The sequence below is a fragment of the Dendropsophus ebraccatus genome, chromosome 2 (genome assembly GCF_027789765.1).
Source record: "Dendropsophus ebraccatus isolate aDenEbr1 chromosome 2, aDenEbr1.pat, whole genome shotgun sequence".
Taxonomy (NCBI): domain Eukaryota; kingdom Metazoa; phylum Chordata; class Amphibia; order Anura; family Hylidae; genus Dendropsophus; species Dendropsophus ebraccatus.
In genome coordinates, this window is record NC_091455.1 from 129,441,811 (window position 1) to 129,461,232 (window position 19,422).

Here is a 19,422-nt window from a genome sequence, read left to right on the forward strand (position 1 = left end):
AAGATGATTTTAGACATCCAGAGTGGATAAATATGAGAAAAAAACAGGGATAGGGTACAAGATAGGTTATACATGTAAGCTTTGGCTGTCCAGGTATGATGGGACTTGTAGTTTTGCAACAACTGGAGGGCCTGAGTTTGACATCCCCGGTTTAGAATACTGTTTTCTGTTACCCGGATAACCCTTTTAATATGCCCTGTTATTGCTGATGGGTTTACTGCTGATGGGTTTACTATTCAAGTAGAATGAAGAGCAACTCTCAAAAATATCTTTGTAATTAACAGATTTAATTTCTCTAGGGAGTCAGCAGCACACATCTATTTTGGAATATCCCTATTCGCTAATCTGTCCACATGATAGAATATGCAGCATATATAAGTATAAGGCAGCCTATGCTTTTAATGGTTTATTTTATTAAACGCTACATATGTAGCAGATCAATGAACAATATATTAAGCTATTGTCCAGTTCTTACTGATTGGAGTAGCACAATCATGCTTGCACCAGTCAGCTTGAGAAAGGGTTGTGCTATAGCACGAACATCTTTACTTATAGGTAGTACAAGTCTTTTCCCTTATATAGCAACTGACAGCCAGGCAGAAAGCTGTGGTCAGCTCATTGCCCAGGGATAAGACTGCTGAAAAGAGGTTATCTGAAGTGGACCTTTTACCCAATAACTCATTGTTTCTATAGTACATCTGTTCATAAAAAAATCAGTTCTGCCCTATATTGAGTACATTTCTTATCAGGAGCTTACTTACAACGTTAGTACAGAGTAAAGTTCTGTTCACCCCATAAGTCAATTTGGTCAATTGGTTGGTGGTTAGTAGAGGCTAATTATAAATACTACTGCTTCTAAACCTCGGTGGCACCGTAAAGTTTTCTACAGCTCCTATACCCTGTCTGGTTACAAAATGCTTATTTTTCATCGTGCATAATAAAATAAGTTTACTTACAGCTCATTCTTTGGATAATGTCCAGTATTTCACACTCCTAAAAAATCAAAGCATTCTTATGCTTAAGTAAATAACTGGTTAATGTGAATTTGTGAAATGATGACAAGTAGTTTCAAAGAAATAAGAGAATATCAGAAACAAGTAACATTTTTTATAAATTGACTGCAAATACTTTAGAGTTCAAAAAACATAATAATTAAGTTTGATGTCTGAGAATCACTTCCTTGGGAAAGAATATTTTTTATGTAAAAATACAGTTAAAGTGTCACTGTCATCATAACTTTCAATATCTAAATCAACAGTGGATGTGATATAAAGCATAACTTGCAATTTACATTCATTATTTTTTTAATGTTTCCCCAAAAATGAGAGAGGCCCCTTTGCCCTCTGCCACCCCTGTTGTCCGTTAGTCGTGACTCTCTGTACTGGCAAGGACTTTATGTGTTTAGTCTCTTTCAGTCAGCAGACTAAAAAGCTGCCTTCAGGACATTGGACTTGGATTACTGGTAAGTATAGCTTTGTTTTACAGCATGATAACTAAAAAAATTATGAATGTTAATTACAAACTTGCTTTATATTACATACCCTACTGAACATCGAATATCGAATCCCATTATAGTCTATGGGAGAAAAATTCTTGGGACCTGGAAATCAAGATTTGACGAATTGGAGGTCACCAAGTCCAAGACATTTTTAGAAAGTGATGCAAACACCTCTGGATGCATCTGGGAAAGCAGGGAATCAGTATTACAGGGCACGGTATTAACAATTGCCGGCAATAATGACGATCCCTGTACTAGTTAATATTTAATTAATAAAACAAAGTTTTGTTCTAAAAAAGTTATTTTTGTTGTTCAATAGCTTAATCAAAAATTGCTTTTGCAATTAAATATACTGTTAAAAAAATAAATGTATAAATAAATGTATATATTTATTTATTTATTTACAGTATATTTAATTACAAAAGTATGTATTTGTTGTAACTAAGCTATTGAACAATGAAAATAACTATTAGAACGAAAATGTGTTAATTAAATATTAACTATTACAGGAAGCTGTATTAATGCTGGCAATTCATATTGCCGGTAATACAGCTCAATGTAATAATTAATAGTTTACTTTAATTAAAACAGCAAATGTTTCTTCTAATGATGCTATTTTTTTTGTCACAATAGCAACATTAGAAGAAACATTTAGATTTACAAATGTCCGCTCAGCTGATTGGCTGAGCCGATATATAAAGAGCCGGTCCCTGTCACACTGAGCTCAGTGTGCCGGGGACCGGCAAAGATAGAAAAAAGAAGAGAGAAAGCTCTCCCCCCTCCCCTGCACTGCACCCATCCTAGCAAGGAAGGGGGGTCACTTAACCCCTTCCTTGCTGGTATGGGTGCAGTCTGTCATCAGTCTGGCCCCCAAGGGGTTAAGTGGGGACCCTTACTTAACCCCCTGGGGACCAGATTGTTTAGTATAGCACCCAAAGGGTTAAGGGGGATGCAATGCATCCCCCATTGAATCCTTGAGGGCCACACTGTAAGCAGCAATCTGTAAAGATACTGCATTCTGTAAGGTGCATATCACCGCTCACAATGGTGGGTGTTGTGCTCCTGTTTGTGTGTTTTTGTGTATTTCTCTCTTTTTGTTTTTCAGATATCGTTATCCTGTGGATTACGACGGATTTGGTGGACTACGTTGATGAGCAGCGGTTGTTTGGATTTTTTTTTTAAGAAAATAGTCAACAAGCGGTGTGGGGGTGTTTTTATTTGAATAATAATATTTTTCACTTCTTTCTTGTCTTTATTTCTTTACTATATAGACTTAGTAGTGGCAGCCATCTAATAGGCGGAATCCATTACTAAGTCGGGGCCTAGTGTTAGCTGGTATAAAATGGCTAATACTAACCCCCCACTATAATCCCAGTACTGGACTGGGCGGCAGCAGGCTGGTAATAATAAGGCTGGGGAGGGCCCAAAACAATGGTCCTTCCCACCCTGGTGTTACTAGGCTGCTGTTTATTGGTTTTTAACCCGGCTAGTTATGAAAATAGGGGGAACCCTATGTGTTTTCTTTTAAAATTGTTTATTTAAAAAAAAAACACACACATAGGGTTCCCCCTATTTTCATAACCAGCCAGGTTAAAAACCAAGCAACAGCAGCCTAGTAACACCAGGGTGGGAAGGGCTATTGTTTTTAGCTAACACTAAGCCCTGACTTAGTAGTGGAAGCTGTCTAATAGAAATCCATTACTAAGTCTATATAGTAAAGAAATAAAGATACAACACAAGTGAAAAATATTTTTTATTCAAATAAAAACACCCCACACCCCTTGTTGACCATTTTATAAAAAAAAAAAAAAATCCCAACAACCGCTGGTCATTGATGTAGTCCACCGAATCCGCCGTAATCCACAGGATACCGATATCTGAAAAACAAAAAGGGGAAACACACAAAAAAACACACAAACAGAATCTTTACAGATCACTGCTTACAGTGTAGCACCCAATGGGTTAAAGGAGGATGCATTGCACCCCCTTAACCCTTTGGTTGCCATACTGAACAATCTGGCCCCCAGGGGGTTAAGTAAGGGTCCCCACTTAACCCCTTGGGGGCCAGACTGATGTCAGACTGCACCCATACCAGCAAGGAAGGGGTTAAGGGACCCCCCCTTCCTTGCTGGGATAGGGGCAGTGCAGGGCGGGGGAGGAGAGCTTTCTACTCAACCTCCGATGTTTTCTATCTTCTCTCTTCTTTCTTCTATCTCCTCTCTTCGCCGGTCCCCGGCACACTGAGCTCAGTGTGACGGGACCGGCTCTTTATATGTCCGCTCAGCTGAGCGGACATATAAATCAAAATGTTTCTTCTACTGTTGCTATTGTGATAAAAAATAGCATCATTAAAAGAAACATTTGCTGTTTTAATTAAAGTATTAATTAGTACATTGAGCTGTATTACCTGCAATAGGTATTGCCGGCAATAATAGAGCTTCCTGTAGTAGTTAATAATATTTAATTAATAAAACACATTTTGGTTCTAATAAAGTTATTTTCATTGTTCAATAGCTTAATTAAAACGAATACATACTTTTACAATTAAATATACTGTAAATAAATAAATATATATACATATTTATTTATATATATATTTTTTTAATTAACAGTATAGTTAATTCCAAAAGCATGGATTCATTTTAATTAAGCTATTGAACAACGAAAATAATTTTATTAGAACGAAAATGTGTTTTATTAATTAAATATTAACTATTACCTGGAATCTGCATTATTGCCGGCAATTGCTAATTGCCGGTAATACCGTGCCCTGTAATACTGCTTCCCTGCTTTCCCAGGGAGCATAACCTTTATTTAGGGTGCGTTCACACCTACAGGATCTGCAGCTGATTTTCTGCAGCAGATTTCAGTTAAATAACTGAACACAGCATCAGATTTGATGCTGTGTTCAGTTATTTAACTGAAATCTGCTGCAGAAAATCAGCTGCAGATCCTGTAGGTGTGAACGCACCATAAAACAGCTAAAAAATTGTTTAGCTGTTTTAGTAAAGTTAATTTAGATTTGAATATTCGATCACATATTCGATCGAACTCGAATCTTTCGAATAGTGCAGTATTCGATCGAATACTATTCGCTCATCTCTATTAGTGACAAATACACTAGGCTAAATTCCCACTATGGGAATGGGACATCATTTAGTGGGGAAAGGTGGCTGTCCATTGGTAATGACTGCCACAAATAATAATTATAGTTGTAGTGAGATCATACCCTAAAGGGGTTATCCAAGAATTAACGCAACATGGCTGCTTGCTTCCAAAAGCCTGGTCCATTCACTTTAATGGAGCTGAGCTGCAATACCACAGATTAAGGACAAAAGTTACACTGTTTGTGGAAGAAAGCACCTATGTTTTTTTTTTTCTAATTCTGGATAATCTCTTTGAATTCAATGGATTATTAAACCTACAGCCTCCACTAGGGATATTTTAGACAATTAATGAAGACAAATTTATTATTGGGTTCAGTGGAATCTGCAGGCATCTAAATTCCATAACATTATACGTACCTATATTATTTGGGAAAGGTGATTTTTGAGCTTGGTATGAACATACTTAAGGTGTGTCCCTTATAAAAGATACATTTATACCAATCAGCTTAGTTTTTGAGAATATTAAAAGTGAATGTACCAGTTGGAGTAGTAAAGTTTCTTATTTCACTACCTGTCCGGCATGGGGATCCTGGTGGCGCAGTCCATTTTTCAAAATGCAACCCGGTTTCCACGATCGGCGCCGATTTCTTTATGTGCACCGACCGGATTTATGCACTGGAAGTGGGCCTGGTGCCCCCAGTGTAGTGATATCCCCTACCCTCGGTGACACGGCCAGACTTGTTTCTAATGTAGGTGTGTCGACAAGGGGGGGATACCATTACACTGGGGGTGCCGAACCCGCCTACGGTGCATAGAGCGGGCTGCTGCTCATAAAGATACTGGCATGGGATCATGGGAATTGGAAGGCATTTTAAAAAAATACACCACACCACTGGGATTTCACTACTTCAACTGGTACATTTGCTTTAAAACTAACAAAAAGGCCCTTTTTGATAAGCAAAGGGCCATAGGCAAAAGGGGAGTTTAAACCTTACTGAACTTTAGAAGGTATGCCAGGTGATCAAGATGCATCTGACAGGACTAGCCCCCAAGCATATACCTGAGCTGCCTCATATAGCTGTTGTGGTACCCCCATTTCTTGTTTTTCATTCCTACTGTCTTCAGCATGATAACTGTATAGCTTGTTATTAGTGACGATGAGCAGAACTGTCATCATAAAATGTAATACTTGTGATCTTAAAATTCTTGGTTACTAAGTACTATATATTTAAAGTCAGTAACGCATGATGTGACAGCTGTTCTCCCTGTCACAAATCTGCGTAAGCTTTCTCAAATCTGGGAAATCAGAGTTCTTTACATTTGTTATCATTTCTATTGTGACATGTCTTACACCAGAAAGCAGGTAATATTTTATGGTTTGGTTGATTCCATCTGGGCCACTACTAGCTATGAGTCAAGCTAGTGTTCCCTAGAAGTATAAACAATTTGTAACCACAAGCTTGTCCAGTTGACAATTTTCTCATAGACACATACATTTGGTCCTGGGAGTCCTGGCATTCCCGGGAGACCCTGCAACACATAAGCTTCGTGTTAACAATTTATCCAGGATATGAATATATTGAACTGTTTGGAGATTTGTGGCATAAACAGATTATCCAACCTATTTATATGTTTCAGGAGTAACTTTTTCTGTAGTGCTTCACATCTGCTCCCAACCAGACATAAAATTCTGTACTGAAATGCTTCTATGCATGGAAAAATTAAATGACACCTCTTCATTGTAGACGTCATGCACACAGCACAAAGGCTGTATAGCATCAAATGGAGTATCAGTACCTCCATACTACTAAGCCCTAGGCAAACAGCTTCCTCCTCATATTCCTCTGTATGAAATATACTGAAGAAAAGTATGGCGCAAATATTTCTGTGGATGTCATATTACAGCTATATATATATATACAAAGAAAAGCTGGATTCTGATTGGTTATCATTAAAACTTTACTTTACATTAAAACTATAGACAACTTTGTAAAGCATTTGTATTCATACTTTGTATTTATTATGGTACAAAACATTTTCTTAATATGGCTTTATTAAAAAATTGTGTTTTTATCAGTATCCTTATTATCATCACAAAAAGCACTGCATTAAAAGATGACATATAGATTAGACAGGATCAGGCCATTTATAAAAGTTGATGGTCAGCTCCCCAACCTCCCTGCACAATGACCTCTGCACCGGTCACAGAGCATGTCATGGAAGTTAATGGGTCAGCTCTGGACTTCCTACATCTTATAGCTGCCACCATAAAAATGTAAAACAAATGAAGCTAGACAAAACTTACAATCAGAAAAACGTTTTGCTTTCTCAGCAGAAAAGTTGGGAATAGTCTGGTTTGAAAAGGGTTGCATTGATCCCCACTTAACCCCTTCCTTGTAAACTGGACAGGAGGCATATAACTTCTTGCTCAGTTTAAGTAACTTGTACCCCCTCTCCCAGATACTGGGCAGGCAGTTGACACTCCTCTTCTCACTTAACTCCTGCTTTACTGGGCTTCTGCAAATATCCCCTTGTTCCTGAAAGGAGTTTCCTAGCGCTACCAAAACATGGCCACTTTCTTCCAGATGATCTCCCCATTGGGAGGCACCCCTTAGCAATGCGTTTCCTTCCCAGGAGGGATATCTAGCTATTCCTGTGTTTTAAAACTCGTAACTGAGGCTCCACGGACCCTGTTTCTGCATATTAAAATTTTTCAGGGAGCAATGTGTCAATAGAGACTCTTGAATGGGTACTCCTTTGGATTTATTTTGCTGATCTCCTTGAGGTCAGTGATTGTTGATTTTCTTGTCTATTTTTCTTTGCCCCTGATAGCCAGAATTCTGCTCCACACTGATGAGGCGCAATACCCACAAAACAGCTGTCTGAGGATAGATGCCTGGCTTTGGTTTTCCCTTGTCATGTCACAATACTCACAACTGAGTTTGACTTTGATGCTAAAGGGGCCACCTGATAATTCCCTTTTTGTGTCCCAATGCTCACAACTGAGTGGGACTCAAGGGGCTATGTATCAGGGTGGTTTGGTGATCTCTCCACTGGGAGGTACCACTTAGCAATGGGTTTCCTTCCCAGGAGGGATATCTGGCTTTTCCTGTGTTTTGAGACTCGCAACTGAGGCTTCACAGACCCTGTTTCTCGATATAAAAAATTTTCAGGGGGCAATGGAGACTCTTGAGTGAGTACTTCATTGGATTTTTTTGCTGATCTCCTTAAGCTCAGTGATTGTTGTGTTCCACTTTCTTCCAGAGACAGCACCACTCTTGTCTCCAGTTTAGGTGGGGTTTTGCTACTCAGTTCCATTGAAGTGAATAGAGCTTAAATGCAAACCACACTTGAACTGGAAACATGAGTGGTGCTGTCTCTGTACGAAAGTGGCCATGTTTCTGTAGTGACAGATAACCCCTTGAACAGTAGAATTTTAAAATCTTTAAGTTAAGAAAAAATATATATGTTAATGGGCTTTACCTGTCACTTTTCCCTTTTGTACAGTACCAACTTGTCTTTATTCAAACTTACTGCTAGGAACGGGACAGCAGGACAAGACAAGACAGTGAGCCCTAAGCTGAGCCCCACCCACTGTCTCTACCTACTTGCCACTATCCGCCCTAAGATGGCGGCGAGCAACTGGGCGGCCGTCCCTGCACTGGCTAGATGGAACACAAATACAAAACAGACAGACAAACACAATGAAGAAAAGTCCACAATCCGGGTCACAACAGTCGGGCAGCAAAAGTACAAAATCAGGATCCAAAGGCGAAATCAGAAAACAGGCAATATGATCAGGGGCAGGCAGCAAGCAAGGGAGGTCAGAGATACAAAGCAGTAGTCAGGAGATGCAAAGAAACAGAATCCACAAGCAAACAGAATCCACAAGCAGGCAGAGACTAAGTCAATAACCAGCAAAGATATCCCAGACTGAGGTAGTTATATAGGAGGCCAGGGTTCTGATCCAGAACATAATTGGACCATCCCCCTGAACTCCAAGCACAGACACCTGAGAACAAAACAGATCCACTGGCAGGAAGACCTGTTTGTCACAGCAGAACCAGAACACAGATTAACCCTGACATGGCCAGACAGAATTCAGCAGGTGAAGTCGGGTGTGTCTCCCAAGGTGAGCAAATAACCAGTGTTCACACACTACAAAACAAAACACAGAAACAGAATGCAAGAAAATCAGCACCTTCTCGGCCGCACAGCACGAGCAGAGGGACGCATAACGCTCCGCAAAGATACAGTCCTGACACTTTAAAATATCATAAGATAACCCAGGTGACTGGCATTACTAAAAATGAATTTGTAGGGTTTCAGCAAATAATAGATTCCAGCAGCATATAAAGACTTGATTCCTGATTTCAAATATCTCCCTTTTCCTATTACTAAGAAAAGCTTTCCTGCCTATAAGGCTGTTGGTTTCACATTTCCATCTCTTTGTTCTTTCAGTAGTTCTGTTCTTTGTCTCTTTTTTCCTTGCTTGTTTTTTAATTATACTGGTCAATTTCCTTACTGTTTTCCCATTGCACCCACTCTCCTCACTCATATTGCTCAAACTGAATTACAAATGAGTGGATAGAAAGTTTTCAGGTCTAATTTTAGGGTTATTTTTCTTCTCATTTTCAGCATTATCATATTTATGTCAAACAAAAACTATAGCACATACTTGTTCTCCTGGAGGCCCTGCATACCCTTTTGGTCCTCTTTCCCCTTCTCTTCCAGATTGGCTGTTCTGTTAAAAAGAATGGGTAAGTGTACAGAAGCATTGTTCATGTATGATACATTGTATTAACAAGCTGGATGATGAATAAGGTAGATTCTTCAATGCGGTCACAGAATAAGTTGTAAAGTCTTTTTGTAAAATAGATCATTAATTTTACATGATGTTTACAGATTCCCGCTGTCTGCCCACTCCGTGCAGCGGGCGGATACAGCGGGAGGACCGCCTGGAAAACTGGGATACAGCCTATGGCTATGGCTGTATCCCAGTTTTCCAGGTGGTCCTCCCGCTGGATCCGCCTGCTGCACGGAGCCGCCAGGCAGCGGGAATCATTATGGAGAGTTCGGGTTCGTACGAACCCGACCCGAACCAGGTTCGGACCATCCCTAATATATATATATATATATATATATATATATATATATATATATATATATATACCAATTGTACAAAAATACACTTACATCATCTCCATCATCTCCAACAAAACCTTGTTCTCCTTTCATTCCAGGATGGCCTTTTATTCCCTAGCAACAGAAAACATTATTTACTTATTTATGTATTATGTTATGGATATAATGAATATGCATAACAACAAACAGAAGAGTTTTCTTCTAGGGGAGCGCCTGAGGAACATACAAATACACTGGCGTCTGACTCGCTGAGATTTCTGGGAATATCCATGGATTTTATGGAATAAAGAGCACATTGAGTGCCACTACTTTTCTTTGTTGGTTGGTATCATTATTATTATTCTGTTGTAAAATCTATCTATCTATCTATCTATCTATCTATGTTTTAGGTATAATTTATGGTATTCTCTTTGCACTGTGTTCTTCATGCCCTCTGCTTATCTTAGATTGCACCAGAAATTGGCACCAAAATTACATTTTTGGCTAGTTTAGACTCTGAAGCCAGGCTCACATTTTAGCAAGCCACACATGTGGTGCAAGTCATGGAAACCACCAGAATTTTGGCACAGGCAGTTTTGATAGATAACCCAGTTACCACACAATAAAATAGCTCACAGTACCTTTGGACCGTCTTCACCCCGTAGTCCTGGAAAACCCTAAAAAAAAGTCCAGGTGTATTTTTCCGTTAGCTTTTTAAAAATATTTTTTATTAAAATGAACAAGTTTCACATTCATAATCTGCTGAGAAAAATCCATCTCTTGAAAGTGATTTCAACTTGTCATAAATAACACTACATATTATGTTCACAAAATGTAAGAATTTAGCCTCTGAGCATGACTGTGATGGGGTTAGGCAGCTGTTCCCAAGTGCTCACCGTATTTAAAAGGATTTTCGAGTTTGGATATTATGGAACCACAGTGCTTATCATACATAATAGCATAGTGGAAATAAAACAGTATAATTTGAGGGTTTTTACTGGATATAACACCTAGTAGCTTTAGTTCAGGCAGGCCTCTAGTGTGGTATACCAATTACATTGTCCAGACTACTGCACAGTACCTGGTTTATAAGGGGTATTCTGGCAAAAAACATGTGTGTGTATATATATATATATATATATATATATATATATATATATATATATATTTTACATTTCTTTTATAAAGGTATATAACGTTATCATATAACTTGATGTAAAAAAAAAAAAAGGATTTCATTGACTAGCAGCAGTGAGGAGCAACACAGTCCTTCTGCTGCTGCCGGAGGATGTGTTGGGAACTACAGGGCTTATGAAGTCATAACTCCCATTCCCATAGTATAGGTCTTTTGTATACACACTCATACAAAAATTACATGTTTGGGGGTAAATTCCCCTTCATTGGATTAGCATGCCAGTCTGATAAAGGGGAATTTACTTATGAATTGTTGCATTAGTGTGTATTGTATGTGTTACGTAATGCACTTTACGGTAAAACTGACATTTTTTCTTTATTCTATAGCTCAGTCTGAACACAGCGATATGCATGTTTACTAGGTTTTCTAAAGTTTTACTATTTTTATTGGCAGTAAAACTTTTTTTTGCAAATAGGTATATTTAAAATGGCCCTATTGTGACTCTTTTAGCGCTTTTATTTTTTCACCTACGGGGTCGTATGGGGCAAAAAATTTTGCGGCAGGATCTCTAGTTTTTATTAGTACAATTTTTTCTAGCTCAGACGTATTAATTGCTTTTTATTTCTTTTTTACATATAAAATGTAATTAAAAAAAGCAATCTGCGTTTTTTTTTACAACTTTTTGTTCACGCCATTCACTGTGCGGGAATAATATTGTATACGGTATATTATATGTTAATTAACTATATTATTTTTATGTGTTTTATGTATAAAATGGGAAGGGGGAGTTATTTTCACTTTTATTGGGGGAGGGGCTATGGGGAATTTTTAAAAACTTTTATTGATTTTTTTTTTTTTTACACTTTTTAAGTCCCCTTATGGGACTTTCACCTACATACCTTAGATTTAATACACTGATTACTGCTATGCCATAGCATAACAGGGATTAGTGTAACCTGCGATATTCTGATAGAGCCTGCCTGTGGCAGACTGCACAGAGGTAAGCTGTATACCTCCGGCAGTCAGGCCATGTGATCGGGACCCCCGCAGACAAGCTGCAGGGTTCCCGATTGGTAAGTGACAGGAGATGCTCCTGTCACTTACACTTAAATGCAGTGATTGCGACGTTTAAGGGGTTAATGGCGTCCGGCTGCACAATCGCGGCAGCCCGCCATTGACTGAGAGGGCCTGGCTGTAGATAGCAGCCGGTCCTCACCCGCTATGGGGCAATCTCAGTACCTGAGTCTGCTCCATAGCCCGGGACCCCGGCAGTGCGTACATTTACGCCCTCCTGCATTAAAACCCAGACTGCAAGGGTGTAAATGTATGCCCTTGGTCGTTAAGGGGTTAAAGTTGATGTATTGGAAGCAGGAAAAATAAATGTCATCAGATCATTACTTTGGCCCATTTTGGCCATGTTCCCACAGACCTAGACACAACAAGTGGGTGTCCCATCAGTTATTCCATCAAGTTAGACAGTTGTTTATAGCTTTCTGCATATTTTTGTCACATGAAACTGTCTGCGGGCAGCTTCACACATACCGTATTCTGTAGTTCTGCAGCGAAATCCACTGTCATACTCTGTAGTGTCAATCAGTGGCTGTGGCAGGACAGTGCAATGATTGGCTGAGCGGGACTTCAGGGAGCCCGAGAAGAAGGCGGGAGTTCGGGCAGGTGATGTATTAGCCCTGGCTGTCACTACAGCACCACAGAGATCACACAGTTTCCCCACTACATTACAGGGCTTCCCTGTTCGTAGCACCCGTAATATAAGGGACATGGAAATAAGCCCTTAGACAGCTTTTAGGTCAAGGACACACCTTTCAGATATCTAACTCTGCTTCTAGAAAAGTAAAAAGTTTCAAAGAGGCTTAAGGCCCTATACCATGGAACGATTATCAGCCGTATTTGGCCGATAATCGCCCAGTGAAATAGAAGGCAACGATCAGCCGACATCGTTCATGTCGGCTGATGGTTGCGTCGTTTGTCTTTCAAACATGTTGAAAAACAAACGACTGTGATAGCAGCGATCTGCTGCTGACGCTCTGTGTAATAGGAGCAGCGTCAGCAGACCACCACTATCCTCTATGGGCTGCCCGTACGATCTAGCGATCACCCGGACAGCCCCCACCGCAGCTCCCCGCCTGTACTCACCCACTCGCTGATGCCGCGTGTAATAGTGGCGGCAGCGAGCAGGGAATGAGGAGAAAACAAGCGCTGATATCGTTTGTTTGCTCCTCACCGTCGGCCCGTGGAATAGGACCTTTACCCTGCTTGGAGCTCAGCTTCAGCTGACTGTCAATCAAGCAGGGTCAGGTACAGGAGGGGGAGGCTTTCCAGCTTACAGCCTGTCAGGAACTTGGGAAAGACTGTCTAAAACTTTTCACAGGAAATGAAAGGATATGCAAATTGCAAACTTTTTTTTATTTCACAACTAGTGTTGATTAAGGTTTTAAGAGTTATATCGACAGGGACACTTTAAACCCTTTATACTTATTCTTTAATTTTCTGATTGTAGTCTTATTCTTGGTTGAGTTTTCTACTTCTGTATGGCTCTCTCTGTTACTTTCTAGTTACTTACAAAACACCTTAAAGCACTCACCTGTGCAGTTCCTCTAAACAGTGGTGAGTCCTATAAAGTGCTTTGTTATGACCAATGCTCTCCTGCAGACAGTTGTCCTATACTGTTATGTATCATGTCTCTGAATTTTGCCCAGTACATTTTTTTATGTTAAACAATTATTATTTTTTTTATGATTGAAACACAAGTGAACACACTAAACATAATGATGGTTTAGGTTGTCCAGAATAAGAAAAAAAGGCAGATTTTTTTGTATTATCAGAAACTGAAATACTCCTAACCACAGGCTGTACATTCAATTGGATAAGATTGGGCTATACCAGGCTTAGCTTATAGGAAACTGTTGCACTGAACCGTTTTTAAAAATCTTCTATAAACCCTTGAGTTAGCTTACCTGAAATCCTGGTGATCCAGGTATTCCTTTACCAGGTTCACCTTCTTCACCCTATTAACAAGAAAATGTTACATTCCTTTTTTATATAATGTTGTAAATTTTGTTTAGTACACATTACCCCCTGCCCTAGAAGACTTTGCCATGAGTTCCAACCATTCTTTACACTGATGTCCCCTAGGTGTCTAATCCTGCCCTTCCTGTACAGAATCAGAAGTAAGGTTTATTTTTACTCTGTACTATTCAGCCTTCTCTGTTGTGTATTATCTTCTGCTCTGGCTTCAAGGCCATGTTTACGTGTTCAAGATTCTGTGTGAACCTAATAAATGTCCACTAATAATAAATATGAATCCACAGAAAATCTAGCAAACTAGCTCCATTGATTACAAGGGGACTACTCCATATGTAGATTCACTGGCCAATCTGAGGCCAAAAATATACAGATTTTCCAAAATAAATCAATTGAGGATCTGTGTATAGCATTAGAGATGAGCGAACTTCGAGCATGCTCGAGTCCATCCGAATCCAGACGTTCAGCATTTGATTTGCGGGGGCTGCTGAAGTTGGATAAAGCTCTAAGGTTGTCTGGAAAACATGGAAACAGCCAATGACTATATCCATGATTTCCACATAGCCTTAGGGCTTTATCCAACTTCAGCAGCCACCGCTAATCAAATGCTGAAAGTTCAGGTTCGGATGGACTCGAGCATGCTCCAGGTTCGCTCATCTCTATATAGCATGCATTATGTAGTGCCTGTGTTAGGTTACTGCAGCTCAGCTCCTATCTACTTGAGTTGGAGCAAAGCTGCTGTAATCCAGCACCCTAAATACCTCGGTCATTGAAGTCAAGAGTGCAAAAAGTATATTATCCAATTGTATCAATAAGAGCAATAGCAAGAAGACGAAGACGGGAATCAGGGTTGGACAAAAATAATGCAGACTATTTAGAAAGTTGTTTAATTTTGTATTTAGGATACAACTAAACAACAACAAAAATCATCACAAGGGAGCCGAGAAAGCATGTAAATTGCCTCTGATAGTGAACAGAGAGATTCCCATTCCCCCTCTGCCACCAGGCTTGTTAGGGGTTGAGAGATGGAATCTAATAATGACATATCATGTCGGTATGCTATAATTGTCTATGTTGGGAACAATAGTTAACAAAAGATGAAACAAATGATACATTAGTTTATTCAGACAAACATACATCTGCTCCTAATCACAGTCTAGTGGCTAATTTCCTGTGTTCCTAAGAATCAGCAAGACTTGCGCAAGAGTGGAAAAGCTTTGGCAGTCAGTGAACTGTCTAGATGCCACTAGGTTAAGGAGTAATTTTTATTTCAGCAGCTGTTAGTTACCACATAGAAACTGAAAATGAGTAGGGGTTTTCACTGATTGTATTTCCAGCCATGATTTTACATTCGTAACTGTGTTTGATATCAGCAAAGTATGTCCTGAAAAAGTAATCTAGGATCTGATGGAACACTCATTCTAATAGTCTACATTTATATTTTACATTGGTATTATTTTATAGGGCTAATATTGAGACATTAAATAAGGCTACGTTCACATCAGCGTTTGACCATCCGGCACCATTTGTAACGCCTGGATTAGTGGATCCACTGGACCGTCACCAGCGATGGCACTAACCTCACCAGGGAGCGGAGTCTAAGGGGCCGCTGGTTTTCACCAGAGCCCGCCGCAAGGCGGGATGGACTTGCTGCGGCAGGCGACCCCCAGGTCACTACCCCTGGCTTGGTTGCTGGTGACGGCAGGCGAGGCGTGGCAGGAGCAGTAGGCAGGAGATGGTACTGGCAATGGTCTGTAGGTGAGACCGCACGTGACAGGCTGAACACAGGAACTAAAGTGTAACTGGGAAGCAGGAACCAGGAACAAGGAGTGGGGACCAGGTAGCGGACAGGAATCAGGAACAAGGACTAGGGACCAGGTAGCGGACAGGAATCAGGAACAACAGGGAGCTGGGCCAAACGCTATGGGAAGCATGTAGAGGCTCCAACACCTGCAGTGGGGCAGGGCTGGAATTTATAGGGAGTGATTGTGTGCATGACCAATCAGGAGCGCACTGCCCCTTTAAATCTGAGACAGCCGTCGCGCGCGCGCCCTAGGAGGCGGGGACGCGCGCGCCGGCCGGCACAGCGACGGACAGGAGCGTGGAGAGGTGAGGCGCCCCCCGGGGCCGAAGTAACAGCAGTGCCGGGTCCCTGCCTACGGACACCGGCTGCTGCATGGGGAAGAGAGGAGTCGCGGCGGCGGCCCGGAGCACGGGACGCCGCCGCGGCCGTGACACCATTCCGTCTACCTTTTCCATTTTGGAGTAAGCAAAACAGAAACTGGCGGATCCGTTAAAATCCCCATAGAATCCCATGGTATATTAGTGTGCTCCGTTTGTCCTAATTGTGCTCCGTTTGCATGCGATCCATTCAAGATCCATTTTTTTGAAAGGAGGAAAAAAAATTGTGTTTGCGGTATTTTTCTTTCCGTTTAAAAAAACGGATCACGAATGAAAAGTGCACTTTCGTTTTTATTGATATTGTAGTCAATGACGACGGATCTAAACTGAAGGTATTTCCGTTCACATCAGTTTGTTTTCATCCGTTTTTGCACTGAGCATGCGCAGAAGCAGCAAGAAACCAAAGAAGAAAAATAAACTGATATAAAAACGGATGCTGACTGATGCAAACTGATGTACAAAAGTCAGTTTTTTTAAAGCGTAACTGTCATTTCAGGGTCATTTTTCTGAAAACATTAAATATCAACAGTACAAGCGATTTTAAGAAACTTGTAATAGGTTTTATGTACTAAAAGAGTTTCCTTCTGGACTGAAAAAGCAATCTCCCAGCCTCCCCCCTCACATCAGATAAAGCAGGATTTCTGTGTCCATTATGTGGCTATGGAGAGGGGAGGGGCTGTTAGGAGTGACTGAGCACGGAGCAGTCCTGCACAGCACAACACTCTGCAATCTTCTCTCAGTAAGTTCATAGATAAGCACTGACCTTTCTGACACCTGAATTTAGCGTTTTAGGTGCCCAGACAGTCTACAAACAGCTGACCTTCATGTCACCTCTTCCTGCTCCCTCATCTCCCTCAGCCCCTTCCCTCTCCATAAGGATAGAATGGAGAGAGCAGAGCCCGTCTTCACTGGCTTCTCTGTAATGAAGACGTGTTTGCCTGATAATGCACAGATAAGAAGTCAGGGGGGGAGGCTGGGAGATTGCTTCTTGAGTACAGAAGGAGGCTTTTTGGCTGATGAAACCTATTACAGAGTTTCTTAAAATCGCTTATACTACTGATTTCTGCAATAAAAAAAAAACATGACAGTTATGCTTTAAGCCAAAATACAAACGGACCATTAAAAAAAGATTACATTATGGAATCAGTTTGCATCAGTCTGCTCATCAGTTTATGCTCATCCGTTAAATTAATATGGACGGATCCGTTAGAAAAAAAAGAAAAACGTGGGTTTCTAAGTGGGTTTCCTTGGACAATTATTTTGCTAGCCTATCCTTAGTGTGTCACTGTCCGTTCAAAAAACTTTTGATATATCATAAAGACATGTCAAAAATTTTGATTAGTTTGGGTCTGAGTGTTCAGACACGTACCGATCGTGAGAACGAACCAGGTGAAGACCGCACTATGTGTGACCATTACCCGGATCTCTGTCACTTCATGAGTCGGGCTCCTAATTTAAGTCTATGGAGCCGGACTCTTTCACTGACAAAGAGTGTACCGTGCTGCAGTGCAATCCTCTCCCCGCTCGTTTTTGCCGTCTCTGACCAACTCCTCCAGCCTACATCTGAGCAGACAAGGAGTGAAAGAAGCAGCTGCTGCAACTTCACTGATTATGCAGTAGTCTCCATTGAAATTATGGCTATATTCACACTCGTCAAAGTTTCCTTGCAGTACTGTCACAATACTGCAGCATTTTCACACAAATGATGCAGTACTGCGGTAATGCAATTAAATAATGCTAAATGGAACAGAAGATCAGAGCCAAAATTGCATAAATTGCTACATCCAGATGAATAAACCTCACCTTCTGAGCGCTGCTTTTTGCCCAAACAGCAGTATGTAGTCACTTTTAGGGTTCTGTCGTACCCGGGAGAGAGTGCATAACAACTTTTGCAGTGTATATGCACCTAAGTTTCTTGTGAAATTAGTAATTTTGCGCTAAATGTACATATTAGAAAAAAATATATATTTTTTTCTTCTAAATAAATGAACTAATGCATATCTGACTTCACTCATTCATATTATGTATTCATATGTATTCCATTTCAGCCACATGCTATATTTCCTGATCATATTCAAAAAATAATAGAGTCTCTGGATTTTGGAAACTAAATGAGCTGGATTACGTCAAATATGTAGTAAATAAAATCACCTCGAAGTTGCTTAAAGGGGTTATCCAGTGCTACAAAAAAATGGCCACTTTCTTCCAGAGACTCTTGTCTCCAGCTTGGGCGGGGTTTAGCTGCTCAGTTCCATTGAAATGAATGGAGCTTAATTGCAAACTGCACCTGAACTGGAGACAAGAGTCGTGTTGTCTCTCAAAGAAAGTTGCCATGTTTTTGTAGCACTGGATAACCCCTTTAATCCAACAAAGTGAAAATCAGAATTTCTTATATTTATGTTTCATGATAAAATCTGTAAATTGTAGCTGAGACATAGATAAGGCTGAGAGCAGGCCATATGGAACAACTACTATCCAAATTTTAATCAGAGATATAACTTGTTAAAAATACGCTAATGGGTATGTAATTGTTTTACATGATACATGTTGGAATTTTGCCAAAATAATTTAAAAGCATTCTGTCATCATGGCAGATAATCGGAAGACTTGTGTTATTGCCTGAAACAGAGGTCAGCATTGCATACTGTAATGAGTTATGTTGATAGAACCTTTGCCAATTTTTTTTCCAGGAGTTAAAAGCATTAGGGTGGACTAGGAGTTTTAAAAAAAAGCCAATTAAAACAGTGAGGAAAATAAAACACAATACTCATATGATGTTTTCTGGTTTGGCATTTTTTTTAAGGGCACTTTGGCATTTTTCAAGTCATTGGGGCCCTGGTGCTTAAAGGGTCTAAGACTTTACTGCCACATAAGATTAGTCTTTTTATAGACACATAAATGGTAGTGATATTTACTATATTCATCTTGCACTTATGGGGTACTATGCATGTTTGGTTCTTACTGAATGAAGATATAATTTATGATGTAAATACATATTATAGTGGAGTTGCATGAAACTAGTTAAAGGGAACCAACCAAAACAAAATTTGCTTTAACACTAAGGAAATGTGCTGGTACACGACCCAGCACACTTCCTAAACATATTTCTGAAGCCGCTTTCCGTGCCCCGTGTGTTGAGAAAACGTTCATTAATAAAACTCTGTGCTGAATGTTAATTACCCTGAAGTAGTCATCTGGGCATCTGATCAACAAGTCACGGTCCCATGAAGGTCCCAACACTGTAATCACACCCCTATAGGCATGATTGTAAGCGCTGTCATCTCATTACATCACACGGCGGCGGGCCTTTGTGTCAGCGAGAGGTGGGTGTTGCT

General features: G+C 40.2%; 1 protein-coding gene across 1 annotated transcript in view; it reads right to left on the bottom strand.

The window, feature by feature from the left end:
- Positions 1-948: 948 nt before the first annotated feature.
- The window catches only part of LOC138784172 (collagen alpha-1(VI) chain-like), a 67,194-nt gene continuing 48,720 nt past the window's right edge, over positions 949-19,422 (bottom strand). Inside the window, exons 24-29 of the mRNA XM_069959684.1 lie at positions 13,840-13,890; positions 10,371-10,406; positions 9,802-9,864; positions 9,284-9,349; positions 6,100-6,135; positions 949-993 (exon numbers count right to left, since the gene is read on the bottom strand). Coding sequence (XP_069815785.1) covers positions 949-993; positions 6,100-6,135; positions 9,284-9,349; positions 9,802-9,864; positions 10,371-10,406; positions 13,840-13,890 — 297 coding nt within the window. The remainder of the gene's footprint in view (positions 994-6,099; positions 6,136-9,283; positions 9,350-9,801; positions 9,865-10,370; positions 10,407-13,839; positions 13,891-19,422) is intronic.